Below are 20,437 nucleotides of genomic sequence, written 5' to 3'. Positions count from 1 at the left end.
AACAATAGAAGGCTGATTAATCAATTCTAGTAGAATAATTTACAGCATTCATTCATCCAACAATATCTGCTAAGCACCTACTTGGTGCCATATACTCTTCTAGGACCTGACTGTATAGTTAAGAATAACACAGTAAGGCCTCCCATCCTGAAAAGAGCTTACAATACTTAAAAGAAAAAAGAAATAAATAAGGAAACCCACATTCTGGTGAATAGAAGAGTTAGTAGTACAGATAATTTCTATTCTTTTCACTCACTTATATTTGATGCATTTAAAAACAGAAACTTTGACAGAAAATTTGAATAAAGAAAAATATGCCTAAGGTTTTGTTTCTAAAAGAAAAAAGTCATCTGGGGGCGGTGGCTCATGCCTGTAATCCCAGCACTTTGGGAGGCTGAGGCAAGCAGATCACTTGAGGTCAGGAGTTCGAGACCAGCCTGGCCAACACGGTGAAACCCCGTCTCTACTGAAAAAACAAAAAACAAAAAACAAAAAAAAAACAACAAAAATTAGCTGAGTATGGTGGCAGGCACCTATAATCCCACCTTCTCGGGAGACACGAGAATCACTTGAACTTGGGGGAGGCAGAGGTTGCAGTGAGCTGGGATTGTGTCAGTGCACTCCAGCCTGGGCTACAAAGTGAGACTCTCTAAAAACGAAAAAGAAAAAAAAAAAATCTATGGCCGATTAAGCTTTGCCTAGATAAACTTGTAAATTATTAAAGGTCAGATAACTAATTGTCCCTTTAGTTTGTAAGTGTCAGCATTCAACATTCACTGCAGTGAATTAGTTCTTATAATTAATTGTTCTATATATTTTGAAACAAATAAATATTATTGATGCCATAATAAAGTCTGTAAACTGATGTGGAAACAGCTTGACCTGAAGCTGCATGTGAAATTTGCTCTATGATTCCATCAAAAACAGATTTAAGCACAGTGTTTTATGGTACTAATGACACCAAACTAAGTAGCCTCTTTCTAAGGACTAAGAGTTTAATGTGGCTGAGTGCAGTGGCTCACACCTGTGTTCCCAGCACTTTGGGAGGCCCAGGGAGGAGAATCACTTGAGCTCAGGAGTTCTAAACCAGCTCTGGCAACATAGTAGATCCTATCAGCATAGGATAGAGATCCTCTCTCTATAAAAAAAATTTAAAAAATTAGCCAGGTGTGGTAGTGTGCCTGAAGTCACAGCTACTCGCGCAAAAAATAGTGTGGACAATGGGTAGAAAACAAACAAAAACCATACATTAATATGATGTAAGAATAAAAATTTGTTCCTAGTAAAGAGAGCAACTTGTAAAAAGCCCAACAGTCAGGCTCAGAAATAGATTTAATAAGGCATATACACGCATGCATACAAATATGTGAAAACAAGCTTAAACAATAATGAAACTACTTTTACAGAAATATACTTTTAAAGTAGTTAGAAATATAGTTAGTGCTTTGGGTGTATTTAGGAATTCTAATTCTTCTTAAGGAAAATATAGAATTAATCTTACCCCATCCAGTGGCTTTACAACTTTGTTATGATGTAACCACATGTGGATATTATATTGGGGTTCTAGAATTGAGACCCTAAGGATCTTGTCTATCAGTGGAAAATGATGTACCACAGAGTGCATAAGTGATGGCAGAGAACTGAGATAGCTTTGGTGAAGATAACATAAGTTAGTTTGTTCAATTAAGGATCTCAAATCATTGTCATTTCTTTCTCCATCAGTGCACACGTGCTGATGGATGCCCTCAAGATTCCTCACTCATTCAAAACTACATAGACGCCATCATTATGTACATGTATGCATTTCCTATTGTTAGGAAACTCCTAAAAACTACAGATCTAGAGATAAGACAGTTTCTGCTGACAACTCAGGTGGGAAGATATCTAGCTTTTGCTGCCCCCCTGCTTTCCTTCATTCCACAAATACTGCTCTATGGTCACCAGTAACTCACGGAATTGCACTGTCCACTGGATAGTTTTCAATTTCATCTTACTTTACCTTGAAGCTGAAGACTCAGTTCTTGCCTTGTGAAGCTCACTCTCCTATTAATTTGTACATTACACTCGCCTGATTTATCTCCGACAGCTTGGGTGGCAACTTTTTAAAGTCTGTTTGTTCAAACACTCCCCATCCATACGTAATCTTGAAATAAAGGACTTGGCCTAGGGACTCTTGTCTCTTAATATTCTCTGGGTAACTTGGTACACTCACATCTAGGTGTCCTATAGTCCTAAACTCATGCATGAAGCCTAGGCCACTAACGGCTCATTAGTGCCTCAATTTTAACATGTTCAGAAAGTCTTAATTTTCCTTGCAAATCTACTCTGCCATCATTTACAATATCAGAAAAGGAGCACCACCATCAACCAGATATTTGTGCCAGACATTTGGAAAGCTCATGCATGACACTTGATGTCACTTCCCTTCCTTGACCCCAATCCAATCAACCACTCAATTCTACCAGTTCTTATACCAAAATAGATCTCACATTTATCTTTCCGCCTCCATTGCCACAATCCTAGTTCCAGCCACTATTCAGCAATCACCAGGTGAACTGCAAATTCTCCCCTAACCATTGTTTCAAGTCTATCTCCAAATAACAGCCACAATGGAAAAAAAGAAAAATTTATAGATATATACCTAGCTAACTCTCTCTCTCTCTCTCTATATATATATATGTACATATACACACATAAACACACACACACACATATGCTGTTCTAATTATTCTACTCCCATTTCAATGATTTCTCACTGTTCTTCAGATAAAATTCAAAATCCTTTTCAAGGACTATAACGTTCAAATTATTCAGTTATTCATTCTCCCATTACTATCCTCACATTGCAGCAATGCTGACTGGTCTTCCATTGTGAACACAAGCAACCTTCCACCTCAGGACCTTTGTATACAACATTTTATCCTTTGGCCCTGAACAAGATCTTCTGCTAACTCCTTCTTTGGGTCTCACTTTGAAATCACTTCAAGGACTTTATCAGACCACTTAGAATAAGCTGTGGCCACCAGTATACACTCTCCCAGGACTCTGTACTCCCATTACAATTATAATTATATAACAAATTGTGTATTCCCTGTAAAAACTATAGCTGTCTTGTTTAATATATTCTCAACACTCAGCATTCCACCTGGCATATGAAAAGCTCTCGATAAATACTTATTGTTTGATCATTCATTCACTGATTCAACATGAGGAATGCATTTAAAAAACAAGACAGAGATGGCATATGTTAAATGTCAAAAAAGAGATAAAGAGGCAGTAAAAGAACTCAGGAGAGGGAGCGGTAGGATTTGGGACTTGAATTGGATGAAGAGTTTGCAATGTAAATACTATTGAGGATGATAATGACAGCTCTCATTTATAGAGGACTTTCTGTGTGCTAGGCAGAATGCTAAGCAATTTAATAATAATGAACACCAGGCTGGGTGCAGCGGCTCGTGCTTGAGCCCAGGAGTTCGAGATCATCATGGGCAACATGGCAAAACCCCATCTCTACAAAAAAATAAAAAATTAGCCTGGCGTAGTGGCACACACGTAGTTAGCTACTCAGGAGGCTAACGCAGGAGGATCACCTGAACCTGGGAGGCAGAGGTTGCAGTGAGCTGAGATTGTGCCACTGCACTCCAGCCTGGGCAACAGAGCTGAGATCCTGCCTCAAAAAAAAAAATAATGAACACTGGCATGTGAACCACTGCTCTCTGTTGAGCTCTTATGTCAACTGTTTAAAACAGCTACATGTATTAATCCATTCAATCACACCACAATCTAATGAGGTAAGTGCCATTATCATACCCATTTCCCACAGGGGAAAACTGAGGTACAGAAAGAAAAAATAACTTCCCCAAGGCGTCAAGGTACTAAGCAATGGAGGCACAATTGAACCCCAGTAATCTAATGTTAGAGCCAGTGCTAATAATCATGACCCCATACCGCCACTATATTCTAGAAGACATGCACCCTTTTTCTGCTGCGTTCTTTTACTAACCAGCCCACTTATAGTTACTAACCAGTACAGCCAATCCTGTACCTTGGAGAATGGCGCACTTTTCTCCAAATACAAGTTCACGCTGTCTGAGCCCATCACTTGGCAAACTGAATGTAAACTGGGCACTATAATGAGATACAAAAAGATCCCCTTCTTAGGAGTTTAGAAACTAGTAAGGAAAACCAATGCACACATATTAAACAACTTATGAAATTATCAATTTATCAACAAGCACAAAATCATGGTAATATGATTATGTAAATGTTGAAGAAGGGCATGATCAGAAGGCAATGGGGATAAAAAGGGAGAAATTACCTGGAAGAAGAGACATATACCAGGGAAGAAGGCATGGCCAGCAGGGGAGAAGAGAAAGCATTGCAAAAAGAAGAAATGTGATTCAACAAATGCTAATGAACAATGAAGTCAGAGTCAGTCAACTGAGGACCTTAAGTAGTGGAGGAGATGAATATGATATAAAGAAAATAAATGGGCTCTACTGCGGGTGAAGTATCTGGGGATGTTGCAGTAATACACATCAATAGAACACAGGTCTTCCTCCAAATTAGAAATCTCGGTAATAGCTTACATTTTCAGACCCCTTCCAAATTCGATATTGTATTAGGAATTCTATAATTTCTTCCTGAGAACACCATTTCCTGAACAACTGAGGCAGAAAACTACCAGGGCATTTCAAAGCAACCCTGAGCTCTAATTTCAAAATATGTGGATGTTAACACTGCAAGGAGTGTCCAAAATTCTGTACGACATATTCTGTAGGGAATATGTTGTAAGCATGCTAAATAAAGACTTAAAATACAAGTAAGCAGAATGTCTATGTTAGTAAAATTACTTACTTTGAAATGTTTATATAAGCAATAGCCACTGGACACAATGAGTTCAATCCAAGGCTAAGTAGTGTTACGATGGTAAAGTGGAGAGTGAATCTGGGGCTATGCAGAAATATTTCAAATTTTATCACATCACTCAGCAGCCATGGGACAGATCAGACAATCCAATCACACACCTCAACCTGGGAATCAGAAATTTTGTCAACTGCCTCCAAAATATACTTACAATCATCCCTGTAATGGGCTCATTTAACCAATTTTGACCCATGAAATAGAATCATAGAGTGTTATCTACATGCACCCAGAGAATGGGAAAGAGAACAACCGAAGAGCATGGACCAGCTATAGCCGAATCTATGGCCAGAGGAACTCTCTTTGGAAAAATATGCTACTTTATTTGGAAAAAATATTCCTAACTCCCTCAATTTCCTTTCTTATGGCTTTGAACAAAGAAGAAAGGCAAAAATCACTATAGCTCAGTACACTTCACTAAAAGCTAGGACCCTGTTGCTGAGGAGCTCACTTGCATGCACTCCTGTTTGTGAAGGCAGTTAAACAAGGAAGCAGAAAGAAACTAGAAAAATTTATGGCAGAAAGTTTCCCGATAATAGAATCCACGACAGTGACATGCTACTGATTATACTGGGAGGAAGATGTTTTTGTTATATAAGAACGAACAAATAAAGAAGCCCTGTCTCTTAACAGTGCTCCACCTCTGGGCAGCTCACCTGAGCAAACATTTTCTCAGAGGTGTTGAATTGCAGAGCTAGGACACTCACATCAAAGGACAAGAAGCTGTGCCCTGCTTTCAAAGTCCGATCCTAGCTCGCTACCTCAAGGTTATCTGCTCTGGTGCCTGAATTTTCCCAGACAAGACTGTTCTGAACAAAAAGCTAAACCAAGTAAGGTACAGACTCAGACTTGGAACCAGACGTGATGCAGATGAAAGAGACATACTCACTTTCTAAATTTTTCTTTTTTAAGAACTTTCACAACCAAATTATTGTTCATGTTTCCAGGTACAGAGGAGGCAGCAAAACTAAGATTTTCAAAGCATATAATTCTATAATCTTTTATTGCCCACTATATATGTGGTTTTGTATTTCTCTTGCTTCTACAATTGTTTCCCCTGTTAAAAGATAATTTTCAATAAGGTAAAATCTTGACTCTTATTCAAATATAAAATAAACTCATGTAGAAAATTTCATTTTAACCCCACTAATTAATGAGGGAACCAGAAAGGCTCAAAGAGACTAAAGAACAGATATAGATAAGTTACCAGGAATACTGAGGTGAATTTGCTACAGATGCAAAAACAGAGTCAAACTAGGGAATAAAAATGTAAAGTTTGAAATCATTTCTCTTACAGGGTGGAAATCAATTGTATCTCTTCAGGACTACATTTCTACATCTCTATCTACAAAGATGCAAAACAGCCCAACTAAATGAAGCTAAATAAGAGAAGTGAGAAACCATGTCCTAAATTTGGTGCCCTCGAAAAACAACACAACTCAGTCAAAAAGTGGACTAAAATCTATAAAAGGAGGTAATGAAACACAACCATCATTAACTGTGGTACCTGCTGTGATGAAACTTTGAAAAAATTCCCATGTAAATAAAAAATACTTTCAAATTTATTTAAGAGAGGGATGGTCCTGTAGTTCTGGCAAATTTGAATAGGGGAGTTTCAAAAAACAGAAAGTGGTTGCACAGAATTCATATGAACAAAGAAACTGTGGGCAGCCAGGTGTTGTGGCTCATGCCTGTAAGTCCCAGTTACTTGGGAGGTTGAGGCAGGAGGATCTCTTGAGCCCAGGAGTTCGAGTCCAGCCTGAGCAACATAGTTAAGATCTCATCTTAAAAAAGAAATAAAAGAAAGAGAGAGAGAAACAAACCATGCACAAAAAAACTCCAACACAATAAAGCAATGTCTTCCATGATAAGGGTGAGGGCAACTGGCTGAAGCAACTCTCTGGTAGAATCAAGATCAAAGTCTTCTTAGTAATATCCAATTTTTAGCAGAGACATGTTTTAGAAGAAGTGAAAAGAGAAAAGAGGGCCGGATGCGGTGGCTCATGCCTGTAATCCTAGCACTTTGGGAGACCAAGGTGGGTGGATCATGAGGTCAGGAGTTCAAGACCAGCCTGACCAACATGGTGAAACCCCGTCTCTACTAAAAATACAAAAACTAGCTGTAATCCCAGCTACTCAGGAGGCTAAGGCAGGAGAATTGCTTGAACCTGGGAGGCAGAGGTTGCAGTGAGCTGAGATGGCGCCACTGCACTCCAGCCTGGGCAACAGAGGGAGACTCCATCTCAACAAAAGAGAGAAAGAGAGAGAGAAAAGAGGCCAGGCATGGTAGCTCACTCCTGCAATCCCAGCACTTTGGAAGGCTGAGGTGGGAGGATCACTTGAGCCCAGGGGTTTGAGACCAAGCCTAGACAACAAAGTGAGACCCCATCTCTATTTTTTTGAAATAAAAAATTAAATTGAAAATATAAGAGAAAAGAAAAGAAAGAGTTTGAAGTTTTTTCCAAAGTCTGGGAGAAACTTATGAGGTGGCTGCCACTTTGGCATCAGAGGTTGTGTGCCACAGAGGTGATGGCATGTTTCTGTGCAGCGAGGATCCAAGCCAGTCACCTGCACATTGTAGTCCAACTAGAGTTCAATAAACTTTGCTTGAAGAAAGAAGAAGAAATAGAGCAACAGCTTTTCCTAAATTAGTGACAACTTGAGCTACGAAACACAACAGGGATGCAAGGAAGCCACCAGGATAACCCAACACTCCCACCAACCATGGCTTCCAGGCAAGGGGCCAACCATATTTAGAGAGCACACACTGCTTGCTCTGGAGAGCAAGTTCCGCAGACAGTGAGCTGGCTCTTCCAGAGTTCCTTTGGGATTTTCTCAGGATAGCAAATGCAGAGCCCAGCAGTGGAACCAGCAGCTACTGTGTGAATGAAGCTCCAGTGCTAGGCAACCCCTCTAGTTCACAGAAACCCACCCGGCAGAACCATAGGCCTTGATGTTGTGCCATCTGTACAGTAACTTAGACTGCAGTTGGCAAGAGAGATGTGAGAACATGATGTAGGGCCATGATTTTAGCCAAGGGGGGGTAAAAAAGGGAAGGGCTATTTAAAACAACAGAAAACAAATACACTCAGAGAGCATTTGTGCCATCAAATACCAGAGACCAGAAAAAACATAAAGCTGAAAGGAACGTTAGAATCATATGAGGGTAAGAAAAATAAATCTGAACTAGGTGGGCCAGAGAACATATAAGACAAACTGCAATTTAACACAGACCTAACTCATAAAACCTCTGGGTGATTTTGCTCCTTTTACCTTCTTCAGACTTACCAGGCAAACCACTTTTTTCTTTTTTTAATTCTCTTTTTTTTTGAGATGGAGTCTCACTCTGTCACCCAGGCTGGAATGCAGTGACACTATCTTAGCTCACTGCAACCTCTGCCTCCCGGGTTCAAGCAATTCTCCCTGCCTCAGCCTCCCAAGTAGCTGGGATTACAGGTGCCCACCACCACGCCCAGCTAATTTTTTTGGTATTTTTTAGTAGAGATGGGGTTTTGCCATGTTGGCCAGGCTGGTCTTGAACTCCTGACCTCAGGAGATCCACCCACCGCAGCCTCCCAAAGTGCTGGGATTACAGGCATAAGCCACTGTGCCTGGGCTTTTTAAAACTCTCTTTAGCCAAAAAGAATAATAATTTTTTTCTTATGCTTCCATCAAGGCCTAAATATTAATAAAGAGCTAAGGAAAGGTAACACCTACAGAAATCTCAAAGAAAGGATGACAGTGCTATTAAAGTTTAAGACGGCAATGAAAACCAGAAACTGAAGGCAGAGGTCAGGAGCAGATAGATGCTGGAGAAAATCCAACCCTGTCTACCAATCTATTTCTTATCTATTGATTTAATCTTATCTAACTGTTTTAAAGGAACACTTCAATCCTTCACATTAGCAAGTCAGAATCCTACTGGTCAACTCTGTAAGACTTTGTTTCATGAATAACAGGGCCCCAAATGCCTGACCTTCTTCCCTTGTGCCCCGCACCTTCCCCAAAGCTAGTCACTGGATCACTCCAAACCATGGCTTAATTTTTAGGCTAGGGTGGTGGCTCATGCCTATAATAGCAATACTTTGGGAGGCCAAAGTGGGAGGATCACTTGAGGCCAGGGGTTTCAGATCAGCCTGGACAACACAACAAGATCCTGTAGGTGTGATGGTGTGCACCTGTAGACCCAGTTACTCAGGAAGCTGAGTCAGGAGGATCGCTTGAGCCCGGGAGTGCAAGGCCACAGTGAGCTATGACTGTGCCACTGTACTTTCAGTCCAGCCTTGGTGATAAAGTGAGATCCCGTCTCCTTAAAAGAAAAAAAAAATCAGTAATATTATGTATTTCTAACAAAATCAGTCACAGAGAAAGGTGGTTACAAAAAAGTGCTATGTAACATGAGCATGAAACCACGCCACGATGTGATAAACGTCCAAAGGAGCACAGCAGCAAACAGATAAAAAGACCCATGGATTAGGAGGGCAAATACTGTAATAGTGCAATTAACAGAGGAGCTGTCAGGACTACATAATATGAAAAGGCAGAACATATTCAAAAGAAGACAACCCCTATTCTGGGACTTTCAGAAATAAGACTGAAGAGGATGCTATCTTCTTGTACCATCAAACAAACATCGTAACTCCTTATGCACAGAGGACAGACACAAAAGGAAAAGGACAGAGAACTCAGATATACACTATGACTCATTGAGTCCTACTCCCATATAAGAGGAAGATGGAGAAGTGGAGGTAAAGGTAAAAGGTAAAATCAGCACTCGCAGGGCTGGCTGCAACTTGAGGAGTGGGGAGCTCTCTCTAATCTCAGAACCATAATTGATTTGTCTGATCTACCAGAACAACAGTAAGCCATGTACCAGCCCCATTTTATTGCCTGTTTTACACTCTGTATCTGCAGGAGATTGTATTTATTACGGAGCAGGCTACAGCAAAAACAATAATAAACCTAAGATAAAGAACAGCTGAGAAACCTGAGATAAAGAACACTGACACGCATATTCCAATTTTTTCCCTGCTGGCGAGGGAGGGAGCTCAGACAGGATCAATGAAAAACAAAACCAACTAATAATGAAAACATGGATGTATGAAGTCAGTCACCACAGAACCATCCTTCAAATCAAGTAAGACCTAGTACCAAGTCAGTCAAATTCTCAGCTGGTTCTACACTCTGGAACATCCTGGCTTGAAAGGAAACTAGACTATGATAGAAATGGCAGCAGTAGCTGGTACTTCTAATAGCCCAGTTCCTACACTGTGAAAAATTGGAAATAACAAAAAACCAGTAACTTCTTCAGGATCTAAGGTACCAGCTTGGGAGTATGTAATTTTCTTCCTTTAGTGGTTACCCTAAAAATAGGTGTAAGAGATGTAGATGGGTCAACACACACACACACACACACACACACACACATATTTATTTATTATTATTATTATTTTTTGGTAGATACGGGGTCTCACTACATTGACCAGGTTGGTCTTGCATTCCTGACCTTAAGCAATCCTCCCACCTCAGCCTCCCAAAGTGCTGGGATTACAGGCGTGAGCCACACCTGGTCTAGTGGGTCAAGTTTTTATCAAAGCCCTAGACAAACTGGGGTTCATTCAGTTGGTGTTATATGCAGATGTTCTGTCCAACTTATGGACAACTCAAAACTCAGTTGACTTTGACATCAAAACCCATCTGTAATAACAAACAAAAAGGCCGGCTTATTTGGCCACTACAGAGGCTGGTATCTTACGTTCCAAGCCATCGACCTCACACTCCTGTGCTTAGATGAGTCGCTTCCAACCGTAAGCAATCAGCCAAGCAGGTCTTGTATTTGCCAGGTATTCATACAAAAGCATTTTAATGCACTCTGACCCTTACTCTGTGAAATCATTTTTTAAACAGCAAGAGAAGAGATAATGGAAAAGGAGTAGAAACTCAACTCCTAAAGATGGAGGCAGTTAACACTAGAACAAAATTACAGGTTATTTGCCCCACCATTATGATATAATCTCTTCCATACAACACGTTTCTTAAAAGTGTTTAGGAGACAGAATGTACACTTAAGCATGTCTTTGTCCTCACCAACGATGTGTACTGGGATGGAGAGGAGGGTGGTACATCAGTTCATTATAAATTATTTCGGCAGATATTGCCTACACTGTCAGCTCAACAAAAACCTCCATTTATCATGGCCTGCAACTAAGAGGGGGATCAATCTGGGGCAGTAGGTAACACAGTTGAAGATTAAAAAACGATTAAGAAACCTCTGTGAAACCATTACGTATATGTACATTACATTGTCTTTTTCCCTGTTTATTTTTCATCTGGCTGTAAGCCGTTTGCCCATCTGACCTCACACCTGTCCCACAGACAGCAAAATTGCCAGCATGCTTCAGGAAGCAGAAAACCCACACAACTCACTTAAATTGAGCAAGGGCACCCAACATACACACAGACTTAACACTGTGATGGAAAGAAGGGAAGGTTAGAAGGTGGGAGAAGACAAAACTCCTCTATTAAAGAGGGCACCAAAAAAACTGCAATCTTAGGTGAATAATTTGTGATTCAGGCAGAGAAGGTCACATCTGACATCCATTTAAATCGAACAGCTTTTTCACTTTCAGTCTCCCACTTGCTCAAGCTTTACTCTTATTTATGTGGTGACTGAGAGAAATTTAATTGGCATTTGTGTTTAACTTAAGAGCAAACCAATCCTCCAATACTGAGACAGAAAAGATAATAAAAATTGGTACGAAACTGAGCTAGAGTTTAAGGGGGAATTGGTGGGGTAGGAATAAAAGTAAATAAATAAATGAAGACAAGTTTCACAAGACCCACTGCTAATGACAACAGAAATAAAGGAATAAAAAAAGCATCAGAAATCATCAAGGCAGGAGGCAGCATAAGATTCAGAGACAGCAATAAAGATCTTTAGGACACCACATTGAGAGGTGTGGAGAGGACAACCCTGAGACCGGTGTGCCTGAACCTCAAAACCTCCTTAGAGTTGCTTCACCTCACTGTTGGTGCCAAATCAGAACTAGAAATGAACTCAGGTGGGCCCAAGGAGAGAGCCTATCCCTAAGGTTGAAATCAGCTTCTGGAAGGCCCTGGAGTATGGGCCCCACATAAGCTTTTGGATGGGCATATTTGGCCCTTTGTGTAGAAGGGCTTTCATTGCATTTTCCAAAACATTTATAACTTTTTGCTCCTGCTGATGAACCGCCAAAAATTTGCCCTTTTATTACTATAACAGCTTTACCAAGACAAATATTAAGGAAAGCATTGTTGAGAAAGCCACGCACATACATAAAAAATATTAATAATATATATGCAAAGAATAACTCAGCCGGGTAAGCTACACAGAAAATAGGCCAAGTAACATCGCACTGGGTGAGTCACACCTGTTAAAAATGAACATTAGCAGATACACCATAGTTACCTGTGGCTCAAAGGCCATTAGCTACAGGTTTCTGGGCTTCTCAGGATTCTAAGCCACAACAAGTGCATATCACTTTATTTTACCCACTTAACAGAGGCCCCAACCTCTAGAATGAAGTCCAGTTAACGTGTTGTAGGTAACATTGTTTAACCTATAATCTGCAGTGACTGGTTATAGAGAAAGAAAAGCTCAACAGAGTCCCACTGTTTAAGATGAGCAGGGAACCACTATACCTAAGCAAGGGGGAGCCTGCCAGACACATTTGTAGCAAGCAATCACCAGGAGCAACAGAAAAAGCCTCAGCCAGGCCTGGGCATACCACATAACAGGAAGATAATACATTCTGACTCATCTCTCCTGCAGCCTAGGCTGAGCTCTAGCACTTTTGTTTATACTAGTATTTTCTTCTCAGGGCCCAAGGCAAATTCCCTGAGTGCCTAAGCTAAGATTTACCAGCTCTTCCTCCTTCCATCTCCCCTGGGCTCCATCTCCCCTGGGCATCTTCCCTATGCATGGCACAGACCTGATCCTCTGCTTAACCATTAGTGACTGTGGTGTTGAAATGGATGGTGTGTGTCTCGGCAATAGAGAGTGCCTTTCCTGGCCACCTGATCAAAATCAGCACTTATACCACTCACTATCCTCTCAGCCAGTTTTATTTCTCTTCACAATAGTTTTCGCTACCTGACACTGCAACTGCCTCCCTTTCTGACCTTCAGCAGTTTTCTTCACTGTTATATTCTCAGAGCTTAGAGCAATTCCTGGCATACAGCAGGCACTCAATAAATACTTGTTGACTAAATGAATAAACTAGCTCAACTATCAAATGGATCTATTCAACCAAAGAGACCCTAAACATTCAAAGGTAAAGTCCTTACAGCTAAAGAATCATTTGGACACAGCCTATTGGGAGCTCTAAAATATTGGTGCCATTGATTCTTCTTTATTATCTACATGTATTATCTCAAAGGATGTTCATACATTTCTCCATTCTGTCCCACTTACAGGCAAGCAGAGGAACAAGAGGTCATGAGGAAATCATGATGAATTCATATACTTCTCCTGAAACCTATACTTGACCTTTTGCCACTAAGACTTCCTACTCATAGCAAGAACTGGACAGGAGTTTTAAAAAGAGGCAATTTTATTTTAATACAACCGAGAAGAACTACCTTCCAAACTCAAAATACAGTAATTAAAAGTGAAAAAGCAACATAGAGACAGTTCAGGTAAAGAAAAAGAATGAAGTTAATTCTGCTTTTCCAGATTATAAAACAGGCTCCCCATAGATACCTAAGTAGATGCCCCTGGGGCAGGGGGAGGGGTAGTCACAGTCAGTGCCTGAAAAGGAGCGAGCTAGAGAAAACACATAAGCTGAAGTACTTCAGCAAATATGCAGACACGCTCTTGAGCCTCTGAGCCACACAGCTTGATTCAGGGACTGGACTCACCCCAGATATATCTGCAACACGGTGGATAGGCACTTCCTTCTTGCTATGCAATCCTTTGCCATTCTTAATAGCTCTGTTAAGGAAGAAGAGAAAAACCGATTAAAATAAGAATCACAATGGGAAGGGGTAGGAGGGTGTGAAAATGAAGAGAGAAGCGAGGGTTGTTAAAGTGGGGATGTATGACTACACAAGTGACACTGTACACTGCTGAGTAGCCAGTCTGTGCAAGAGGATTTGGTGGAGGGGGGATTATAAAGCTGCTCTTCTCTTAAGCCCTGTTACTAGCACTTGGCTGCCAGTTTCCACTAACAGTGTGCTTAGTAATCAGAGGGCTGCCTTACTTGTTTTCAAATTAAAGGCATTGTTCCAGGCACAAAAGAAGAATCAGGTAGAGGAGCACAGGCCTAAGAAACAGAAGTAATAACGTTTCCTTCCTTGTTTAATCACATGAAACATTTTAAATGCAAAATATGTGGCTAGTGTTCCAATTCTAATGGAAATAAGTTCCTCCCAGGTAAAAAGATAAGTTGCCCTGAATGGAGCAATACTGTAGAGAAAAGTCATTTAACAGTAGGAAAAAAAATTAGCAAATGCTACATAACTGACATTAAGTCTCATTTTCAATCAGTCTCAGCTATAATAAGAGGGGATTTAACAGGGAACTCTGGGACTCTGCCAACCTCAGCCATGGGTTGGTTTGCTCTAATCACCCAATCCTCTGAGTGGTAGCTCTGGGGACAGAAGCCTACGCCTCACTAGGTACGATCACTGGTATAACAATGAAGGACCACAGAATAAAAGCTGACAGGTGAATTACTTGGTCCGTACACTGTTGGATGAGGCCTTCTTGTGTACTGCCAGCCTGCAGACATCAGCAGGGAAGAGTTCTGAGCTTAGAGACAGAGAACTAGAGATTAGGGGATGTTCCCACAAATCTTGTCTACGGAGACTCGACTTTTTAGGGTTTTTGAATTCCAGAGGAAGTGTTGAGAAAGCTGCCCAGCCCAGGGCCAAATGTCAGGCACCCTCACACTGTCAGCCACATTTTCACCTCTTCCCTTTCAGGAACTCACTCAAGGAGCAGGGGTAGAGGACACACTTCTGCAGGGGTTACTTTCAGGGTCATCACTTTCTAAAGTAAACCCTTATAAGCCAAATTGGGTGGGTGTTGCTCAGTGCTAGGTAGAATAGTCATATTTCTTTCATACTTGGGCTTTTATCATCCACCTGAGCCCCCTTGCTTCATCCCAGGGGATGTGTCCCTCACTCAACTCATTTGAAATGCTTCTGGTTCAGAAACAACAAAAGTTTTCCTACTATCTAGTTTCTACTCCTTGATGAGGGCAAGTACTGAATTAACAAGAAAATAAAAATCATAGCCTCTCTCTCACTCTGATCTGAAATGCTAACTAAAAGACAGCACTTCCAAGCTCCTTGAATCCCGTGGCTCCTTCTGAATTTGAATCAAGGGCTTCAGCTTAAGAAACTGAAAATGGGGCTGGGTGCAGTGGTTCACGCCTGTAATCCCAGTACTTTGGGAAGCCAAGGCGGGCAGATCACTTGAGGTCAGGAGTTCGAGATCAGTCTGGCCAACATGCGAAACCCTGTCCCTACCAAAAAAAAAAAAAAAAAAAAAATCGGGCTGGGTGCGGTGGCTCAAGCCTGTAATCTCAGCACTTTGGGAGGCCGAGGCAGGCAGATCACAAGGTCAGGAGTTTGAGACCAGCCTGACCAATATGGTGAAACCCTGTCTCTACTAAAAATACAAAAAAATTAGCTGGGTGTGGTGGCAGGTACCTGTAATCCCAGCTACTCGGGAGGCTGAGGCAGGAGAATTCCTTGAACCCGGGAGGCGGAGGTTGCAGTGAGCCAAGGTTGCGCAACTGCATTCCAGCCTGGGCGAGAGAGACTCCATCTCAAATAAAAAAAACAAAAAACAAAAAACAAAATCAGCCAGTTGTGGTGGCACACACCTGTAATCCTAGCTACTTGGGAGGCTGAGGCAGAATTGCTTGAACTCAGGAGGTGGAGGCTGCAGTGAGCCGAGATCACTCCACTACACTCTCACCTGGGCGAAAGAGCGAGACTCTGTCTCAAAAAAAAAAGTAAAAGAAATTGTAAATGGGTAAAAATATTTCCCTTTACAATTTCCTCTAGTGATTTATCATTCAGGGATCCTGGTAGTGGTCAGTAACCAAGGCGATTCTCAAGCTTTGCCCCTCACCCCTTGGGATTTGCAAGCTACCAGTAAAAGACTAGAGGTTGGTGGCTAGAAGCCAACTAACAATCCAACTCTTCCACCTCCCCAAAGCCCTGCTTACATCTTGTATGTCCTATTTCTATAACCTCCTCTGCCACCAACAGGCTCTCCTTATTTTGCTACTGCAAATTGGAAGGAGCAGCCTTAAGATTGAAGCTTCTGTGATGCAAGACAAGCTCCTTCCCACCCTGACCGTACCTCACCTCCTTCAAGGCAAGGACTGCAGAGCATTCTGCAGGTCCTATGGGGCACTAAATGCCTACAGCCTTATCCTTTAACAACAAGGACAACCAAAATAAATAGATCTGTTCTGTAAACAGACAGGTTCAAGTTAGAGCACTGCTGAAATTGTGGCCTTTCCTGGGGCTGGAGAACATCTCATATGCTATGAGAAAAAACGAACAGGGCCTGAGCAGTAAGTTAGAAAGCAAAGATCCTCGAGGCAAAAGCAGTGAGGTGGGAAAACTATAATTCTGCTTTCTTTCTGTGACCACAAAGTAGCTCTGTGCTATAAGCAGAAATCTAGGACTTAACCAAAACTAAATATGCTACCAAAGAGGAAAAAACTAACATCAGAAACTGGAAGACGTGGATAATAGTGTACATATGACATTTAAAACAATAACAGCAAAACGATTCTTTAAAATTGTCTTAGTATTAATATTATTCATGCTCTACCCTGTTTCTAAAAAGCATATTATCGGATACTTATTTGTGTTCTGGCATAAATTTTGGGAAAACGTTCAAAGACAATTTTTTCACACTTAAAATATTACCGTTAAACTTGATCAATTTCTGGCACATTCAAGAGGCAGCAAGAAAGTAGCACTGTACCAGCATATATAAACTGAGAAGTAGCCCTTATTTTGTTAATTCTTCATAAAAGAAAAGCAAAATTCAAAGTTAACAATAGGTAGTTAACCACTAAATTCAAATATGCCCACCTAGGAAGCACTCTAGCCTCTTAGTAGCACACTAGACCTAGGCTGCAAAGTGGGAGGGATCTGTGAGAAAAGAGCAGAATAACCTGCGGCAGCACAGGTCTCCTTCCCTGTGCAGAGGCTTCTTCGCTTCTGGTTCCCACACTGCTTCAGGAACGACGCTGAGTGAGCCATTTCCAGAAAACCTCCCTCTGCTTGTCACAAGTCTGATGCCACAGCAAGAGATTCTCCACGAAAGAGTATCTGGAGGAAGTAGGAATTCAGGAATGAATCTCACAGAGGAGAGGAGCAAATGCCAAGAGGGGAGGCCTGCCACCGCTATCTGCAAAGGGAGAGTACCATCTTTATTCCAGGCTATAAGGATACATGACATGGAGACCCAGGCTCTGCTGAAAACAAGGTGTACTGCCTTGCTACCACTTCTCAGTGGGGTTCTCCTCTGCATCTCACATAACCCAGTTTCTCTGGGATAGATTTGTGGAGCTCTGTCTTTGAGATGTGAGAAGGCAGGCAGACCGCAGGCTGGCTTCCACCGTATCTGCTCCACAGAGCAAACGCTAACTCCCGCTCCCCATACTGCCTTTCCCTGTGGGCCTCAGCCACAGCTCTGCATCCCTTTTCATTAGGCAAGGAATGAAACTCCTGACTTCTAAACCTCTCCTGCTGTGTCTGCTTAATAGCCGCTTCCTCACAAAGGCAGGCTAGTGTGCAGGCCAGCCAGGAGAAAGGAAGCAGTGGGGCAGAACATAGCCTACTCCTTTCAGCAGCTTTCTTCTCCAAGATGCAGCAGTACAAAGACAGCAAAGACTACCAGTGTCAATAACTGACAAACATCATCACCAGTCAGGGAAAGTAAGTATATATCCACACACATGCCAAGGAGTGGCAGGACAACAGAAAGATGAAAACACAGCTTTCTAGGTTGTTTCTAGGAGCCACAGGGCTGTATGGTACTACAGTGTGGGAAGATGAACTCTATTCAGACCACCGGAAAACTCTGCTTTCTTTAAACAGCAAAGCTTGAAATTCTCACATATTAGCTGCTGCTTTTCCTCTAGAAGAAAAAACCTACAACTTTGCAAAGGCAGACAACATTTTTGCAGGGAGATCATCTCCATGGCCTCAGCACAAGATTAGAATCTGCACACATTTCATGCCAAGGAAGAGTCTGCTCTTAGGTTTGCAGTCCCTAGTTCATCCAGAAAATCTCAAGACCAATGCTCTCCAAGCTGGATGTCTGAGCACCGCAGTCACAGTCCCTCCCATGCCAACAAACAGGCCTCCATCTTACTGCCAATTCAATGATGGTAGATTGCTATTCTGAACAAATATTTTTGTGAGCTTACAAAGAAACTCAAAGGATTTATGGCTAGATCCAACCTTATCACAATCATAAAATAGTTATCACATCAGGAATTCTTAACCTGGGGACATAGTGCGCGTCAGCTCAGACGCTAGAAATATCTCTGATCCACCCTAAAGTATCTGTGAATTTTCTGAGGGAGCAGGAGCTTTCAACAGAGTTTTACAAAAAGAACTACTTTCATACATGAAAGAGATCTAAAGAAAATAAAATGACACAAAGCAGAAATGGCATGCTATAGGTGGCACGGAGATGATGTGGCAAGGAGGCTACAGAGCTGAGAGAGATCAGGACCCCTGAACATGTCTCCTCATCTGTAACTTCCTTTTAACAATGCTTTCCTGGTAAGCAGGCTCCACGATGTCTCTTCACTCTGCTTTTGCTTTACCCCAACATCCAACATTCTTCTTTCATAATTGTGCTCATTTGGCCCTTTTGGAACCCTCTTGGTCTAGGCCCTCCCCAATTTATTTCAAGATAACATCAGGGATATCTTAACTAAATTCATGCAATCCCTTTTGAAGCTACACACACTTTGACTGAATATTGCACACCACTCCCACATCACTTCTCAATAAAAATCGACATCATCATTTTCCTCCCCTACTTATACTCCAAACAAAGACAACCAACCAGCTTGTGAAATTAAGTGGAAATTCTCAGACTTGGCTTTCATGGGTCCCAACCATGTGGCCCCAGTTTACATATCCACATGATTTCCACATTACTCCTAATCCAATTAGGCCCGTTTTCTTCATGCCCCCTACATGCAAGTAATTAATTATGTGTGTCCCCTGGGCTTTTGCTTCCCCCTTGATTCCACTTGTCGTTCTAGTCAACACTACAATGAAAAGAGTATCACCTATCTGTAGCCACAACCTCACTACAATCGTAAAATAGTTGGGACAACAGAAATTTTTAACCTGGGGTCCTAGGTGAACTCCTTTGAAATGGCAGTATAATTTGCGTGCGTGCGTGTGTGTGTGTGTGTGTGTGTGTGTGTGTTGTGTGCAGGTATCACTCGGTTCAGCATGTAATTATAAACTGCAACATATGACTTTCAAATTGTTTCATGTGTTAATCTTTATTTCTGTATCTAGACTACAGGTCCCTTGAGGGTTAGTATTCTGCCCTTAATCTTTATTATAGTATTTAACAGACAGCTATCTTTCCATAATTATATAAATTCAGGGCCATCTAGTTCAATTAAAGTGTGTCAAGTAAAGCTGAACAAATGCTTGGTAACTGACTGATTAATGCGGAACAGTGAAAATATTTCAAATTGGAGACAGTGACAATGCCAAAGTGACTGTAGGGCAAAAAAATGAGGTTTGTCGGCTTTCCCGGATACACAGCTTCATGATCCATGCTCCAGGGCAGAAGCAGCTAAAGACTGGCCTCTGAGTAGAAACAGAAGCGGAGGAGCATCCAGAACAAAAGCATCACATCCCACATCAAGTCTCCTGGAACTGCGGGAGATGGGCAAGAATCTGAGTGGCAGTGAGTGGGAGCAAAGCTTGACCACTGTAAACAATAAAACAGAACCAAGTAGCAGGATTGTAAGGAATACCTACTAAATAATCAAGGAAAAATGACTCAGTAGGAAGAAAAATTAATTCCAACAGAAAAGGTTGAAAAGCAGAACAAAGAGTAAAAAACTTGGTAAACTTCCGAAGCACTTCTCATTGTTTCAGGTCACGCTGAGGAATATGGTTTTTCAGCATGAACCAAATACAGATATCAGTGCAACATGGTAGCAATAAACAATTCCTCCGGCCTTTCTCCTGGTTCCTTGGCAGCTGGAGGAAGCGACAGGGTGGCACCACTCAGAAAATAAGATACAGAGCAGGAGCAGGTGCAGAATGGTAGGTGGGGGCACTAAGATTATGCAGCTGCATTTTCAACGAAATTGAGAATTACTGATGAGAAAGACAGAAAAGATTGAGAGTGCATAGACTGGAAATGAGGAAATTGAGTCCTACGGTCAAGGGGAGGTGGGCGGACTAATGAGTCAGTAGGTATTATGAGGCAGTGAAGCAAATAACAAAGAAC

General features: G+C 41.5%; 1 protein-coding gene across 1 annotated transcript in view; it reads right to left on the bottom strand.

The window, feature by feature from the left end:
* The window catches only part of SND1 (staphylococcal nuclease and tudor domain containing 1), a 445,319-nt gene that overhangs the window by 172,068 nt on the left and 252,814 nt on the right, over positions 1 to 20,437 (bottom strand). Inside the window, exon 14 of the mRNA XM_055283891.2 lies at positions 13,822 to 13,894. Coding sequence (XP_055139866.1) covers positions 13,822 to 13,894 — 73 coding nt within the window. The remainder of the gene's footprint in view (positions 1 to 13,821; positions 13,895 to 20,437) is intronic.

The sequence above is a fragment of the Symphalangus syndactylus genome, chromosome 6 (assembly GCF_028878055.3).
Source record: "Symphalangus syndactylus isolate Jambi chromosome 6, NHGRI_mSymSyn1-v2.1_pri, whole genome shotgun sequence".
Lineage (NCBI taxonomy): Eukaryota > Metazoa > Chordata > Mammalia > Primates > Hylobatidae > Symphalangus > Symphalangus syndactylus.
The sequence above is the reverse complement of the archived record's forward strand: the minus strand, read 5'-3'. Positions and strand labels throughout refer to the sequence as shown.